Source organism: Phaseolus vulgaris, chromosome 2 (genome assembly GCF_000499845.2).
Source record: "Phaseolus vulgaris cultivar G19833 chromosome 2, P. vulgaris v2.0, whole genome shotgun sequence".
In the NCBI taxonomy this organism is placed as follows: domain Eukaryota; kingdom Viridiplantae; phylum Streptophyta; class Magnoliopsida; order Fabales; family Fabaceae; genus Phaseolus; species Phaseolus vulgaris.
This window is the reverse complement of record NC_023758.2, coordinates 37,768,034-37,786,980: the sequence shown is the minus strand read 5'-3', so window position 1 is coordinate 37,786,980 and position 18,947 is coordinate 37,768,034. Positions and strand designations below refer to the sequence as shown.

The window sequence follows — 18,947 nt, the reverse complement described above, 5'->3', positions numbered from 1 at the left end:
ATCAATAAGTTCTGTTTCTTTATGTTATATTAGCTTAATATATAAAATAATATCGTAAGAGATAAACAACAAATGGTCTTGTAATTTTTTTGTTAAAAAAACTATTAAAATTTCTTATCCCAACGAAAAAATAATAATTTGATTGAAGATGCATGTACTGAAATTGTGTACGTTCAAATGTCAATTATCATTAAAAAAAATAAAAACTAAGAAAAATAATAATTAGTTATTATACTAATTAGACCATTTTAGAAACTAAAAAAAATTAATTTTTAAATATTAATCTATATTATTATTAAATGATTTTTAAATTGGTATCTAATTAACAACCAAGGTTTTCATTACCAATTATTTAGTTTCTAAATTTGGTATAAAAAATCTTGATCGCTAATTACATACCAATTTAGAAACCATTTAACAATAATAGAAACTAATTTATAAATTAAATTTTTTGTAGTTTCTAAATGATCTTCAATTTAGTTTCTTTAACAACTAATTATTTTTTTTACTAAAAATTAGTTTCTATTTGATAATTTTTTTATTAGAAATGAATATTTTATTAATTAAATAAAAGTAGAGTGAAACTAAAAGTACTGCCTAAGTGAGTAAAGATAAATAAGAAAATATTTAAGAGATTTTTGTATATAACCTATTAGCCACAATATATTTACTGTAAAATACAGCACCATCTCTCGTGTTAAAAGCTATATAGCATAAATATGGATACGGACACTGGCATGATATGGATACAGACACGGAGATAGGTATAATCTCTAAAATGTAGGACACGGAGACACAAATTTATATATTATATAATTTTGAATTATATAAATTAAACATAAATATTTATGTGCAAAATTATGTTTCAAATTCTTTTGGGAGCAGGAATATATTTTTCATGACTAGTTCAAAAAAAATTGTTCCTTATTTTTATAATCATAATAAAAATTTATACAATAAATTTGAGTTTTTAGAAAATTATTGTATTTATATCTTTTAAAATTGTGTTAGAACCGTGCTAGAATTTTTAAAAATATTTTTTGAATTAAACACTTCATTGATAAATGTCTTTCGAATGTCGACACTGATATGTGTGTCCAACACTGATACGTCATTCAAGTGAGTCTTTTAACTTATAGATTAAAAGACTGTGAAATCATTATAATACATTTTTTTTTTCAATTATTACTTTTGAGAAAATGAAATTTAAAAACTCTAATCTAATTGAATTGAATTTATTTATAAAACGTGAACCGTGTTCTCATCTCATCTCGGTGGCTTTCAATAAAGCCTAACAACGTCACGTCGGAGACCATCAAACTGCTAACGGAACTTGACTTCGACGCTTATGAACCAAATCTCAACAATTCTCTTTGAACATAATAGTAGTAAGGATTGCACCTACCATTTCATCTCATTATTCTAGGGTTTTTTTTTTTGCAATATGTGACTTTTCAATCAACTAAAAACTTCTCTCAACATTCACAAATTTAATGAAAAAAGGTTTATTTTACTCTAGTTTTTTTTTTCAAATTCCACCTTACAATCTATTTTAATAATAAATATTATATTATTTTAATAAAAATTAATATAAACAAAATATGAATCTCACCTTAAAATTTCAGCCAGATTTTAATTACGTATCCGAAAAAACATGTGAATTATATGATAGGTTTGAGACGTGAATCACGATGGCACCTCGTTAATAGAGTCCGAACAAGTATTTTGACAACATCAATTGCGCCATAAAATTTAGCTAGTTTATGTTGATGTGAACTTGATTGAACAAGTGATGGGACTGTATTTATAACTATGCATAGAGTCTATAGGTTTTTCAAACATGAACAGCTTATCTATCGATGCATGCATGAATTGGTTTAGACCAATCTAATGATTTTTTTGCATTAACATGTTCCAATTTTATTTCGTAATTACGAAAATAAGTAAAAAAATTATTATTAAATTTCATCAAAATATGACTTTGTTTAAAATAAAGTTGTAATTGAAGTCAAATTTTAATTTATATTTGTGTTATTATAAAATGATTTTGATTAAATAATTATATTAAAATTATGTATGAATATGATAGAACTTCAATATTAAATGATTTTTTTATCGGTAATAAAAAATAAATAAATAGTAATCACTTCAGGGTGATTCAATCCTTAAAAAAACACATGATAACAAATTCCTACTAGCGTGCCTACCAACTTGAAAGAACAACCAAACCAACACTAACAACCTTCAAAGAATCAATCTCATACAAATCAAAGAATCTAAAATCCAACTAGGATAAGAGAAATAAGTAGAACGAGATTTTGCAAAAATCAAAGACCAAACATTTACTTGCATCGAAACGAACACTTCAAACACATCTGCCACATCTATACTGAACATGACCGAGTTCCTATATTTTCAAATTTCACTCACTATACCAACCCAAATTGCTATCATTCATTCAATATTAAATGAATGATAAGAATTTAATGTTAACTGAAAATAATTGTGTCATTAATACATAATTTTAATTATTTAATTTAATTTAAAATTATGTTATGTTGTCATGATTTATCTATTTTTATATATTTTTTTTAAATTACAAAGTTAAATTATATATTGTTTTGGTGCAAAAACACAAATCTAACAAGTAAAGCAATTACGTATACGTGCCTCTTTATATCACGGCTCCAAACAAGTTCTAACTTATGTCCAAAAAGAAGGTAACAGGTGCGAAATTAGTTTTTTTTGTCTTTGTAGACCTGTTTCGATTTTTCTTTTATTTTTAATATTTTCAATTTAGTTTTATTTTCTTTAAAAAAACATGTATATGTAATCTCTTATAATAAATTTATAGTACGATATTATTATTATTACAATGACATATAAAATTCATTGCTTAAATCACGTGTTGCTTTGTGTTAATAAGTAAACTTTTTACTTTATTATCCATGTATAATATGTTATTATTATAATGTTGTTATCATTAATTTAATAGAAAAAATTATATAGACTCATTTAAAGAAAACAATTTCGAACTAATTTATAATAGAACTAAAAGCAAATATTAAATCTACTGTTAACTAGTCTATAGCCAACTAATGAATGTTGAATGATTTGAATAATATCCATAAACTTATAATGTTTAATTTCAACGTGATTATTATAAAATAAAAATAAATATAAGTGCAGAATGTTTATATTGAAAGTCCACAATTCATTATATTTTTAACCTAATTATATAACCTATAGAAATATAATATTATGTCTTTTACATAATTAACATAAATATAAATATAAATAAAATATTTATAATATAATTAAGAATAAATATGTTTTTCTTCCTTGTATTGTATTATAATAAGAATTTGATTTTCATTTTTGATCTAAACTTTAAACCATCCAGAATATATAAATGATTAGAGTTGGTCCTTTTGTATGTGATACAGAGTGACTCATTCCAATCATTTTCATATTTCTTACAAACATTTATGTTTAAAATTTTGATTAATAATAAAATCAATTTTAAATTATAATACAAAGACAAAAAAACATATTTAACCCACATAATTAACTACTTATTTAATTTAGTAAACTATATATATATTAAAATACAATTGATTATATAATTTTTTTATGCCAACTTCTCTATTTTCACATTTGTGAGGAAAGTTTAATATAAAAAAATCTCTTTACATTTATGCAGAAAGCTTTTTTTTTATGCTTATTAATTATTTATTTTTCGTGTTTTCTCTTTACCTTTTCAGTGTTTGCTTTCATGACTTAAAAAGTTAGTGCTATTTATAAAAAGTGTTAGCCTAAAGTATGTTTTTTTTAACCAACTAAGACTAGTGCAAAGACAAGAGGAGTGTGGTATGCTATTTAAATTGAAGGGAATGCAAGTGCAGTAATCATCAGTTTATCATTTACAGTGTCATCAAAGCAAGAACTCATTGATTCCATCAAACCAGGGACTTCTTAAAACGGTTTTGATCGACATGAACAATATTTAGAACTATACAACTTCACTTACAAAAAGATAACTTTATCAGACATAAACATTCTACATTGAAGGCACCCACATGAGTCCTCAGTTTCATTCTCTTTCATGCAAAATTCTTATTCCCACTCTTAAATTTTCTCTACTATGTGTCACAATTTCAGGCAAGAGCACATTTTCCCAATCAGCTTCGAGGTTGTACAGAACAGCAGACTGCAACAAGTTATGATTTCTATTCGATCAACCGATCACATTCAAATTTAATTACACACATTAAAGATGAGATGAGCACAATTAATTGTATATAAATGGATACAAATTGTATATAAATGGATACAAACCTCAACTCATGAGTTAATTTTATGGGGTTGAGTTAGGTTTAAAGTTCACTCCATAATATGATATCAAAGTCATTCAAAGTCCATACTAACGAGTGTTTGTTGAACTATCGTGTCACTTGTTATCGGACCATTCATAATATGTTGTTTCACACAAGCTCTCTCTCAGTCTCGGCATGACACGTTTACAACCATGTTCTTATCCTTCTCATCTATCAGTAATATCATTATGTTTTTGAATATCGAGGAGGTCTTGAATTCAAGGTGTTATATCAATATACATTCATATATCTTGTCCCCTACAACTGATTTCACTGTTCCATAATGCAATGAAAAATAAATAACTTCCAAAGCACCATTTGAAAAGTTCAAGGTACACGTGGAGGATGAAAGATTTGGTGTAGGTTTATAAGAGCTGGCTTGTATTACGTGCCCTATATATGTAGTGTCTTGGCTTTGCCATTCTCCATAGTTTCATGTTTTCACTTCATGTAGAAAACATTGGACCATGCTTAACCTTTTTATATCTTCATACCAAACAAAGACACGGTAGTTTAGCAACAGATAAAAAAGAAGGAAGAGAAAAGAGAGCTTAGCATGATGAGTTCCGTTCACAGTGATTTTCTCATACAAGAAGATAATATTTTAGAGGGGACGAAAACAGAAACTACTCTACATATGCTCATGGCAGAAGAAGGTGTTTTTCCAAACAAGTTTCCTTTGTTTCTTTTCAATCATTTCACTGATTAATTTATTCATTTCATATGCTTGTTTGGCATGGATATAGAGATTTGTTATTATTGTTTAATTTTTTGTACCTCAGCTTTCCTATACTTACATCTTCTTCCATCAATTGGAAATCATGATGAAAATGCCATGCATAGCAAACTCTTATTTGCCTACAAAGATATAAAGAACACTGAGAGTAATTTGTTAAACTAATAAGATTTTTATCACCAGGTCTTTTTTTAAAGTACTGATCTATTTGTATTACGTATCATTTTTAAAATTTTATCATAATTTTATAAAGTTTCCACTTTAATAATGTTTTCTTTGAATTTGCAAGGGAAAAAGTTAATTTTAAGACTAAAGAAATATTTTTTATTTTCTATAAGTAGACGTCTAATTTCTAGCTTAATTAAAATTTTAAAATTTTGCTTATATGTTTTAACCAGCGAATCTTATAAAATGTGAGTATGTTTTAACCTAATCTTAAATTTATGATATGAGTATAGCTGCAAGTCTCATATGAGATTAATTGTTCTAATAAAGAAACTACAATATTTCTTCTTCTTTTCATTTCTCTTCATCACCTACGCCTCTCTTTTTCTGTCATTGTTGTGATATTGAGGAATGATGTTGACAGGGTTTTTATTCCTCTTTCACCATAAATTTTAGTGGATATGAAATATTTTACCAGTTTTTCAAACTATTGGAGCAATTGATGTTGAGGCAATCACGGTGCCTCTCTTACAAGAGGTTCAAAGGAAGAGATTGATTGATCATGTAATCTGCATTATTATCTGTTCAAGGTTGTCCAGTTCTGCAAGTTGAGGTTGCATGGACTTACTTTTCTGTGCCAAACAATCTCCTTCTAATAATGCCTTAATAATTCACTTTTATCCATCAACTTCACACAAAAATTTAAATAAATCAAATTCAGACAGCTACTGTACATAATTAGCATTTGAATAATAAGGAAGGTGATTTTTCTAATGATTTGGTAGAATTTCTTTTTGTTATGGATATATTTATTTTTACTCCATCTCTAGTTTACATGATATTTTTGTGTTTTTCTCCATTCTCTCATCCCTTATCCTAATATTATGGATATTCTTGGAAAAATTTATCTTAAAACACTTCTACATAAAAAAATTGAAAAAGAACTAAAAACATTTTTTTTATACATAAATTATATATGAAATTTTTAACAAATTAATTTCAACTTAAAATTTTCTTTTCTTAGCAAAAGTGCTTATAAAAAAGTTTGAAAACTTCTATGCGGGAGCATTTATCTTAAACTGCTATTGTTGTGAAAGTTAGCATAGTCAACTGATTATATAACTCTTAAGAACTGATTATATTATATGTTTTTTTTATTTCTGCACTTTTATTTATTTCTTTTACACCATTGCTATTTCTATTATAATTTTTGTTTACTATACTTTATATTTCCTATTTATTATTATCTTTTAGGTTAAATAATAATAATAATAACACACCTTAAAGATAAGACCACTTTTAACTTTTTTGTGACATTATGGTTACAACATTACAGATGTGTTAGGGAATAAATGTGTCGGCTAAGATTGTCCTTGTTCTTTCAACCATCTCAACTTGTTTGAGTTGGAATGTATATTCCCATTGTTGAGTGTCTCGTAAAAGCGCCAAGAACTGCCAAAGTATCAACAATGAATGTACTTTGTACTTTTCGAAGGTCTGGTTGTTTAAATCGCCTTAGAATCTGCTGTAACCTCATATCATGTTCTGTGTTGGTTTATGTTTTCTAAAATAAAATCAAAACATGAGTTGCCGTAATTAACAGAGTCCCTTGTTCTCTATGTTTCTGTGCAAATGTAACACTTCAGATTAATGAATGCAAATACTACCGTACCACTCATTATTCATTGCTTAATCACTCTTATTTTCATCCTAATGGTCTACCTTTGTTCGTCCACAACATGAGCTTTTGCAAACTAACCCACAAGTTTTAACCACAGCTGAAGGTGATGACACCAAGTCAATAGAAATGAGTGTAAGAGTTCAGGGAGAGAAGGAGGACATAACAGTGACATGGGACAATTTGTGGGTCACTGTTTCAAGTGGAAAGAAAAAGAAGCCAATTCTGCAGGGTCTCACAGGTTATGCAAGCCCAGGGAGGATTCTGGCCATAATGGGCCCTTCAGGATGTGGAAAATCTACACTTCTTGATAGTTTAGCAGGTGATTAGTGACACACTCTATTGTCTATAATTTGTTTACTGGGATAGCGTTAATGCCATTTACACATGTGCTATTGTGATTATGATGAGTTCCATAGTATTCACCAACTTGCTATTGTGTTGATTCCTTTTCTGTATATTACCTGTATCTAGTTATATAAACGTAAAATCTTATGATTCAAACAACGATGCAGGAAGATTGAGCTCAAAAATGAAGCATACAGGGAAGATTCTAATCAATGGCCAGAAACAAACACTGGCCTATGGGACATCAGTAAGAAATTTCCCAAAATCTACAATACCTTCAAAAGAAAAAGTAGTATTTTTTTTGTTGGAAAGAAGTATTTGTTTTAACCATCATGTGAAACCAGGGCTATGTAACACAAGAAGATGCTATGCTGTCAACTTTAACAGCTGGGGAAACTTTATACTACTCTGCTCAGCTCCAGTTTCCAGATTCCATGTCCACAGCAGAGAAGAAGGAACAAGCAGATATCACACTCAGAGAAATGGGTCTGCAAGGTGCCATTAATACAAGGGTTGGAGGGTGGGGTTCTAAAGGCCTGAGTGGGGGACAAAAGAGGAGACTTAGCATTTGCATTGAGATTCTAACAAGGCCAAGACTCCTCTTCCTTGATGAACCAACAAGTGGACTTGATAGTGCAGCTTCCTATTATGTTATGAGTAGAATTGCAACTCTAAATCTAAGAGATGGAATTCGAAGGACCATTGTTGCTTCCATCCATCAGCCTAGCAGTGAAGTTTTCGAACTTTTTCATGACCTCTGTCTTTTGTCTTCAGGTGAAACTGTATATTTTGGTCCAGCCTCTGATGCAAATCAGGTTAAGAACTAAAAAATCCTACATTCCTCGTAAATAAACACCTATTGATTTGAACTTGGCAAAACACATAGTAACTTTTTAATTCATTGCAGTTTTTTGCTTCAAATGGTTTCCCATGCCCAACTCTCCACAATCCTTCTGATCACTACTTAAGGATGATAAATAAAGATTTCGAACAGGTACACATATTCTCAACTTTTATTATTTTGGAGGAAAAGAATCAATTTATCTCCCAACATTGATCCTAAATTGTTTAAGTTTTAGGACTGGTTGATTTGCTAATGTCAGAGGCGGAATTAATTATTGATTAATGATGTCCATTTGAGAGACTGAATTGATTAGCAGTTATCAATAGTCAGGGATTATATTATTGTTTAACTTTTTGCCAGCCAGTCTTTAAGAAAATGCAGTCAAAATACTCAAATTAAATTGATTCATCTCATTGTTCTCATTGCTTCCAGGATGCTGAAGAAGGCTTTGGTAAGGGAGTAAGTACAGAAAAAGCAATTGATACCCTTGTAAAGTCTTACAGGCTGTCTCAAGTACGAAAACAAGTTAAAAGGGAAATGCAAAAAATAGTTGAATGTGTAAGTTTCATGTTGCATCTACCTACCAAGATTACAAAATAAAAAAGAATATTTTCACAAACCCAAAGACTTACTATACACACGAAATACTTACTTCTGCATGACTTCAGGATTCTTGTGAAAAAAGGAAGAGGATTCATGCTGCATTTCCTACTCAATGCTTTGTTCTTATCAGAAGATCTTCATTGCAGTTCTTTCGTGACATAAGCAATTACTGGCTACGTTTAATTGTCTTTATTGTAATAGCTATAAGCATTGGATCTATCTTCTATAACATAGGCACAGACAATGGATCTATTCAGGTAAGAAGATAATAAGATCAATGCTTAGCTTTAACAAACAAACTTAACAAAGTAATACAATATCCTCATGCTTTTTTCAGGGGAGAGGTTCGCTGCTCATATTTTTTGTTTCAGTTCTGACTTTCATGACCCTTGTTGGTGGATTTTCTCCACTCTTGGAGGAAATGAAGGTAAACTTTCTGTCATTTCTAGAGTAAACAACTTGTTTAAGAAACTAAAGAAGTTATAATTTTGGTTCTTAGACATATGTAAATGTAAGTACTAACACTTTGTCCTTAAACTAGAAATATTGCTCTTTCAAAGACTGAATTTTTTCAATTTCAGAGAATAACTAAAATGGCAATTTAGTGTAATTTGTAATGAAAATGTTTGGTTGTATGATGTCAGGTATTTGAACGAGAGAGATTAAATGGGCACTATGGTATCACAGCATTTCTCATAGGCCACACATTCTCTGCTGTTCCTTACATGGTAATGATCTCTCTTATTCCTGGAGGAATAGCTTATCACCTTTGTGGGTTGCACAAAGGATTAGATCGTTTCTTCTACTTCACTTGTTTGCTATTTGGCATAGTGATGTGGGTTGAGAGCCTTATGTTGGTGATTGGGAGCATCTCCCCGAACTATGTAATAGGCATGTTCCTTGCTGGTGGAGTTGAAGGACTCATGATCGTAACAGGTGGATTCTATAGACTGCCAAATGATCTTCCCAAGCCATTATGGAAGTACCCTTTCTACTATGTTTCCTTCCTCAAGTATGCACTCCAAGGATCCTTCAAGAATGACTTTGATGGACTAACATTTTCAGTAAACCCTGATGGAGGAGGCACTGCAAGCATGAGTGGTAGAGAAGTTCTAGCTCACACATGGCACGTGGAAATGAATCACTCTAAGTGGGTTGATCTTGCAATCATGTTTGGAATGATTGTTCTCTATCGAGTTCTGTTCTTGGTCATCACCAAGTTCAAGGAGAAGTTCAAGCCTTTTCTTGCATCCATTACTCTTCGACCATGAGTTTTCACTACAATCACTTATAGACACTAGATACAATCATGCTCAATATACCTTACTAACTTTGCTACTCTTTCTTTTATATGACTTTTATATGTCTGTCTTTTAAATTTAGGAAAACAATGTTTTCACAATTTGTATACGATGTGTTTAAAAACAAATATATATAATAAAAAATAAAATTTCAATTAAATAATATAAAAATATAAAAATAATAATATTAGAAATTATAATGTGGTTGTGTAAAAAATTGGATTGTAAACCTACCATGAAACTTAAATTTACTGTCTTAGTTTAACTAGATAAATGCATGCTTGTAATTTCAACTTATTAAATATGTTTAATTATTCTCAAATAATTAATTCTAATTTATTCAATTACTTTTATACAAAGATAATCATCCATTTTATTTTACAGTAACAGCTGAGGTTACTGAGTTATAGGTATATTTGTTAATTTTTTTTATGGCTCATACCAAAAGATAATCTGTAAAAATGTGTCTCTAAGTATTGTAATTCTCTTTCCTCTTTATTAATATATTAAAACAAAGATGAAAGAAAAAAAAAAGTAAAATAGTTTTTTATTCTCTTTAGTGCATATCCGTAAGATAATTATGATATTTAAAATATTGTAATTTTAAAATATAATAATATAAATGGTAAAGTTGTTCGTCCTATTTGACCTCATATATATATATTTTAATAATATTTTTTTAATGTGATGTCAGATTATTGTTGTTACTTGAGGTATCAGCCTAAGTGAGATGTCAAGTTGTATAGTGATATCTAACATGAAAGCTTTTAATATATATATATATATATATATATATATATATAATAATAATATAAATATGAAATATATACACAAAATGAGTAAATACAATTGTATTATTTAAATAAGTTATAACTTAATATTATTTTCATATTAATAATAAAATATTCAGGTTTCATTAAAAAAATATATATACCACTTTTAATTTAAGGTAATTTTCTAGATCCTTACATTTATTAATTTTTCAAAATACATTTTACATTTGATTTACAAAATTTAATTATGATCTTTGCAAAAATATATTTTTTATTTTTTAATTATAATATTTGTATGGATAAATAATATATCCAATCGATGAGGATCGATTTTTTTAAAATTAACCCTTTAATATGACTTTTTTTAGTATTTTTAAGTATTTTTGAGGTATTTTTGGCCTTTAGTGTTCATATGTCTAAAAATTTAATTTTTTTTAAGTGTTTCCTTGTATCAATTAGAGATTTATCAAACCATAATGCATTCCACATTAAATCTAAATTTTTATAATTTAATTTAAAATTACGAATATTGTTTAAAATTTATTTTTTATTATTTATAATTTTCTATACAAATATATAAATATATGTTTCAATCTTTTTATATATATATATATATATATATATCTTTATTTTAGTCGAACTCATTAATAATTTCAAGGCAAATGTATTTTTGTAAATGATTAAATAAAACAATTTTTTTTCAATAAAGTCACATCAATTATATCCTTCTAGAGTCTTTCTACTCAAATTCATTAACTTTCAATTCACTTTTCCTACATCTAAACAATATAATTTTTCACTCACTTTTCCCTCATTCAAACAAAACATTAAGTAGGACAAAGATTAGAAGATTTATTATGTTACTTTTAATTATAATCCACATAGGAAACACTTTTTATGTCATTTAAACTACCAATTGACATAGTACATGTTTATTATCTCACCTATAATAATAACCAACATAGTAAATCTTATCTTATTTACTATATTGTCACTACGAAATTTTTGACAAGTGGATTAGACTCATTACATTAAATTGTCATTAATTTTAATTTTTGTACTATTTTATAAATTGAACCATTTACCAAATTAAAATCATTGAGTCAAAACGCACCATCAGTCGCCAGTCGCAATTGAGAGAATTTCCTTTCTATCCACGACCAATTTTGCATAAAAAACACAAAATTATTTCAATTCTTATGTTGTTCTTGTATTTGTAGATGATCAATTATTTCAATTATTTCAATGTGCGTCTCCTAATTTATTTCAGATCTGATACAATTGCACCTTCAATCATCTAAAGGAAAAAATGTGCATTGTTTTGGGTCTTTCTAATGACACAACATTAAAGAAAACATCAACTCATAGATCAAGTTCTAATTAATATATTTTAAGTTTCTATTTCTTTTTAATACAATCATTGAATTATACATTAAGTTTAGAGGATCTACAAGAAATTATGATGCTTATAAACCCACCTACTACAACCTCTTCCACAATTTTAACTTCATCACTTTCATCAAAGCAATACTTCACTTCAGATGACTTATCCAACGAGCCACCATAATGAAAAGTTAAAATGGTTACAAACTAACCTGCAAATGTTGAAACCACAGAAAAATGACAATCCAACACAACTGGTCTTTCGATCAACTATTTCACAGGACAATGAATGTAATACAATACATAAAATGTAAACATATCGTGAAAATCAAATTATTAACATATGGTTCAAGTTCAAGTTGTTATCACTTAGTAAAAATCAAAATTAACACTAATGCCAAACTGCTAAAAAAAATCAAACTTCTTACAATATGAAGAATCATGGGTCTATATTAAACCTTTTGTTCAAACTAAAAATTTACTTAGGATATCCCTTGAATAAGTTATCTATAATTTACTAACACAACATATAATATCTATCCTTGATTCAATGTCTATCCATTTTATTTCAATTATATTTATATTCTTTCAATTTAATGTACTTTTTCCATGTACCTTTAACTCTCAAATAACGAAAATTTAATTATTCTTAATTAAATATTAAAATACTTCTTTATTAAATATAATTTCATATATTTAATTATTTTTTTCTCAAATATACTTACATAAATTTATTATTATAAATATATAAAACAAATTCTATGTAAAATAACTATTTCATACCAGTTTATAATTTTCTTATTTTACAAATCTAAAATTCAATTTGCATCTCTATTATTAATCAGTTTTTACTTTTATCACTAAATTTTATAACATAAAATTATTTTCTTAATAATGATTTCAAATTAATTATCACCCTTTTATTTTTAATATTTTTTTCATCAATTTCCCTTTGTTATATTATTTATTTTTTTATTCAAAAAAATTATAATTTAAATTATATTTAAAGTTTCTATTAATATTTGACTATCCACAAATTTATAATTTAAGTTATATTTGAACTTTCTATTAATTATGTTTTTTTCTTCTTTCTAAAAAAATTTTGAGAAAAAAAATGAGAAGACAGATTTCAGTTCCAATCAGTTAGGTTTCAGTTTATTTTAAAGCTAGAAATCAAGTTCCAAGAGTCTGAATGCGCTTCTGTTACTTCCATCAATAAAATGTTACACCATAAATGGGGAATTAAATACGAGCATGGACTTATATTAACTTCAGCTACAGAATTATAGATGGGTATGCACATTCAAATAATAAATATATGTTTTAAAAAATTAAAAATAATATTATTTATTAAAATCTACACATGTATTATAATTTATATATCAAAATATTATTCTAAAAATTAAAAATTAATTAAACTAATGTAACTTGAATTTTAAAACAATATTTATTTTTTATTTTTAAAGTTAAAATTACAATTTTTATTATTTTTCTTCTTTCTAAGACGTACTAAAATTATATGTCAATCCTGTGGAAGTTTATTAGATTGAAGTACCCATATCACAATTCTATATTCGATATTTTTAGAAAAAAAATAGTTTAACACTATATTTTTTTCTTAAATCTATTTAACAACTACATATAATAATAAAATATTAAATTAAGTTATTTTGAAGAGTCTCTCCCGTATTTTTAACATAAGAGTTTTAACCTAAGAAAAGATCGCATTAATGAAGAATGGGAGTTAGTTGTCAGATCTTTGCTCCTTAACATAAGAGAAGACCGCATTAATAATGAATACGAATTAGTTGTCAGATCTGTTCGTTTTATATCATTTAATTATAATTATTTTTTATATATATTTATTTTTAAATCTATCACATCAAAAATTATTCAAAAAAGTTTGTAAAATGTTGTGAAAGTATCATTTGTCTTAAATTCAAGTGCTGTACCACATTAACTATTGCCTAATCCTTTGAAATAGTTAATAAATCCTAATAGAAATGAACATTAAATTTTATAATTAAAAAATATTATTTTAACTGAATTTCAATTGCTTGCTTCTCTATAAATAATCAGCTCCAGATGAGGATGTAATAAAAATTTGTAGAGTGCAGATGGAAGAAGAGAAGGAAATAACTTTGACATGGGAGAATTTGGAGGCTAGTGTTACAGGTGGAAAGAGTAGAAAAATAATTCTGAATGGTCTTACAGGTTATGCCCAACCAGGGAAGCTTTTGGCTATTATCGGTCCTTCAGGCTGTGGCAAATCAACACTTCTTGATGCTTTAGCAGGTAACATATTCTTTGCATGTTATGTTAATTTCCTCAAACCTTTGTAAATTCTATTGTTTCTGTATATAACAGTTGTTGTGGTCATATGATTCAAACAACGATGCAGGAAGACTGGGATCGAACATGAAGCAAACGGGAAAGATTCTAATCAATGGCCACAAACAAGAACTGGCGTACGGAACATCAGTAAGAGCGACTCATCCTGGAAATAACTAGCAACTTTATGGTAGTAGGAAAACAAACAATAATAATGGTGAAAACCGAGTTTTATTAACTTCTTCTCTTACATAATGTGAAATCAGGGCTATGTGACACAAGATGATGCGATGCTGTCATGTTTAACAGCTGGGGAAACTTTGTACTACTCAGCTCAGCTGCAATTTCCAAACACCATGTCTGCAGCTGAGAAGAAGGAACGAGCAGATGCTACGCTCAGAGAAATGGGTCTGCAAGATGCCATCAACACAAGGGTTGGAGGGTGGAGTTGTAAGGGTCTGAGTGGGGGACAGAAGCGGAGACTTAGCATATCTGTTGAGATTCTAACACATCCAAGACTCCTCTTCCTTGATGAACCAACTAGTGGACTTGATAGTGCAGCTTCCTATTATGTTATGAGTGGGATTGCAGGTCTCAATCTAAAGGATGGAATTCAAAGAACTATTGTTGCCTCCATCCACCAGCCAAGCAGTGAGGTTTTCCAACTTTTTCATGATCTTTGTCTTCTGTCTTCAGGAGAGACAGTATATTTTGGATCTGCCTCTGATGCAAATCAGGTTAGAAACTAAAATCCCTTACAGAGACGTATTCACTTGAGGTTTATAGTAACACTTTTCCTTCTATGCAGTTTTTTGCTTCAAATGGTTTTCCCTGCCCACCCCTCTACAATCCTTCCGATCATTACCTAAGGATCATAAACAAAGATTTCAATCAGGTATATGTGTGGCCAAACCTTGAGTCTGTCCCCTAGTTTTTATTTGGATACTTCAGGCACTTAGATATTTATTTATTAAGTGCAGATGAAAGTTTGACTTTCTTGATTTGTTTTCAGTATATTGACGAAGGTATTACCACTGAAGAAGCAACTAATATCCTTGTCAGTTCATATAAATCGTCTGAATATAGAAATCACGTTCAGAATGAAATAGCACAAAGAAGTGAAAAAGTAAGTCACGTTCCTTTCATTTTGAATATATATAGAGAGGATAGATAGAGAATCACATCTAAACATATAACTAAATGAAATATGACAATTTTATTGAAGTTATCAATTATTAATTCATATTATATACGTCAAATATTATTTTGGAAACTCCATAATTAGTGATGTGACTTAGCATTTAGTTAATTTTGCATGCATGCGTCTAGGATTCCGGTGCAGTTGGAAGGAAGAAGATCCACGGTGCATTCCTTACTCAGTGTCTGGTTCTTCTGAAAAGATCTTCGAAGCAAATCTATCGTGATATAAGCAATTACTGGTTACGTCTAATTGTCTTTATCGCAGTATCTGTAAGCATGGGCTCTATCTTCTATCACATTGGCCCAAGTATGAGATCAATTCAGGTAAAACTATAGAGACCAAAATCTTGTTTTCTAACATTATTTATCTAACCCTAAGGTGATTACTTGTTTTTATGAATCAATTTATTTAAGTTTAATATCAACTTCAAAAGAATTTTTAAAGTGATAAAAGATACCATAACATGTAAAACTTTAACTAATAATATCCTTATGCATGGTTCAGGAAAGAGGATCGCTTCTTTGTTTTTTCGTTTCAGTTCTGAGTTTCATGACACTTGTCGGTGGATTCTCTCCATTAATTGAGGAAATGAAGGTTAGTTGATCCATAATTTTGAAATTTTCCTGATCTTGACTTTGTATCCAACACTTTTTCATAGCAAAGATTGTTTCCTTTTACTGTGTCAGGTGTTTAACCGAGAGAGATTGAATGGACATTATGGTATAACAGCTTTTGTGGTAGGGAGCACATTTTCTGCTGTTCCTTACACACTGATGATATCTTTGATTCCTGGAGCTATTGTTACTTATCTTTCTGGACTACACAAAGGAGTAGAAAACTTTCTGTACTTTGCCTCTGTCCTATTTGCTATTGTGATGTGGGTTGAGAGCCTTATGATGGTTGTTGGGAGCATTTTTCCAAATTTTGTGATGGGTGTGATCACTGCTGGTGGGGTTGAAGGACTCATGATTTTGACAAGTGGATTCTATAGACTTCCAAATGATCTTCCCAAACCATTATGGAAATACCCTTTTTACCATGTTTCCTTCCTCACCTATGCTCTCCAAGGATTGTTAAAGAATGAATTTGAAGGCTTGATATTTTCTTCGGATGAGGGTGGAGGTGCCAAAAGTGTTAGTGGTAGAGATATACTGGTTGAGACATGGCATGTGCAAATGGGTCACTCAAAGGGGGTTGATCTTGCTATCATGTTTGGTATGATTGTCCTCTATAGAGTTCTATTCTTGATCATCACTAAATGCAAGGAGAAGTTGAAACATGTTCATGTTGGCACTAATGCTCCTCAAGCAAAAGTTTTCTCAAGAACTCACATCACTGAACGAGATAACCAATTGATATGAAAGTAGTACTAACACATCCTAAATGTTAAGTATAATAATATTGATAGAAATTGTTGTACAAGAGAAATTGTTGTACAAGTATAATAATATTGATAGAGACGGGAAAATGTGAAATCATAAATGTCAATTTAGTATTTGAAAATGATCGGTGTTGAAATATTACATGCATTGTCTGTTAGAATTGTTAAAGCTCTTTTCTTTTAAGAAAAAAAAAAACTTAATGAAATGAAAAACATTAAGGTTGTGTTTGGATTGGGGAGAGGATTTGAGGGAGTGGATTTGTAGTAATTTGAGAGGAAAGTGTAAAGAAAGTGAGGTTGTTTGGATTAGGGTATATTATAGTGGATTTGTGAGGAAAATTTATTGAAGTTTGTGAGTGATATGATGGTTGTAAGAGAATTTTTATTTTTTTAAATGTTTAAAATGTAAGTTTACAAATTTACCATTTTTTTAAAAATATTTAAATAATAAAATATGAGATATTTTTTGTGTTAATTTTAATTAATTAAAATTTTATAAATACATATAAAAATATTTTCATAAAATCAAATCAAATTAAAATTAAAATTAATTTTTATTATTGTTAATATTATTATTTAATAAATTTATTTTAATTATTATTAAGTATTAATTTATATTTATATTTATTATTATTATTTTATTTACTATTATTATTATAATTTTTTATTTTTTATATATTATTTCCATTTTAAATTTTAAAAATTAAGGGTAATTTGGACATTTTCAATGGTGTGATGTATTTTTTTGAATGTTTCGTTGCCTTTCTTCGCTTGACAGAAAAGATGGCTTTTATCTCTCTCCTACAAATCAGCGCCCTTAAATCTGTGCAATTGAATAGAAACAAACAAAATAAATCCGTCTATTTCAATGTTCACTCGGATGCAAACACAGCATTACTATTATTATTTACAATTTTATTATTTTTTTATATATTATTTCTATTTTAAATTTTAAAAATTAAGGGTAATTTGGACTTTTTTAATGGTGTGATGTATTTTTTTTTAATGTTTAGTTACCTTTCTTCGCTTGACAGAGAAGATGGCTTTTATCTCTCTCCCGCAAATCAACACCCTTAAATTTGTGCAATTGAATAGAAGCAAACAAAATAAATTCGTCCATTTCAATCCGAGTGAACACTGTTCACTCGGATGCAAACACAATATAAGAGTTAATTTAGTAATTTTCTTTTAGGATATTCTTTGCGCTTTGAAAATCTTTGAATCTGAAAAATCGACGTCCATCCTATAACTATGATGATCAATGTCAACAAAAGTTACAATTTCCATTTCAAAAATATTTTATTACAAGAAAATCATTAAATAAAAACTAAGTTTAAAAACTAAAAATAATTACTTATTATATTCACTAAATTAGATACAATATTAGAGAATAAAATTCTTTATATCTAAATTAATTTTTGATAAATTATTTTTAAATTAGTATCTAATTAACTACCTAAGTTTTAGCTACCAAAGTTTTAGAGACCAAATTTAAATAATTGGTAACTAAAATTTAGATAATTAATTAGATATCAATTTAGAAACTATTTAATAATAATAGAAAATAATTTATGTACCAATAATTATTTTAGTCTCTACAATAATATCTAATCTAGTTAACATAAGCACTAATATTTTTTGTCTCTATTGGTTTCTATGTAATGATTTTCTAGTTGTGATAATTCTTTATTGATTTTTGTTTTCATCGAGATGAAATCGGTTGAATCCCAAGATGGTCACTTGATCCTATCCCTACAAACTTTGTGAATTGACTCCAAGGGAATGAGAGGGTTTCACCTGCAAAAAATTCCCGAACGCTCAAATTAA

General features: G+C 28.3%; 1 protein-coding gene across 1 annotated transcript; it reads left to right on the top strand.

The window, feature by feature from the left end:
• The first annotated feature begins 4,812 nt into the window (after window positions 1-4,812).
• Window positions 4,813-17,261, top strand: LOC137809451 (uncharacterized). The gene is made up of 17 exons (XM_068610559.1): window positions 4,813-5,032; window positions 7,056-7,277; window positions 7,471-7,550; window positions 7,648-8,118; window positions 8,211-8,297; window positions 8,580-8,705; window positions 8,816-9,007; window positions 9,088-9,177; window positions 9,395-10,013; window positions 14,287-14,502; window positions 14,609-14,688; window positions 14,805-15,275; window positions 15,347-15,433; window positions 15,551-15,664; window positions 15,868-16,062; window positions 16,244-16,333; window positions 16,426-17,261. Exons 1-17 carry the CDS (start codon window positions 4,933-4,935, stop codon window positions 17,098-17,100), a joined length of 3,915 nt encoding a protein of 1,304 aa, XP_068466660.1. The 5' UTR covers window positions 4,813-4,932; the 3' UTR covers window positions 17,101-17,261.
• Window positions 17,262-18,947: the final 1,686 nt, after the last annotated feature.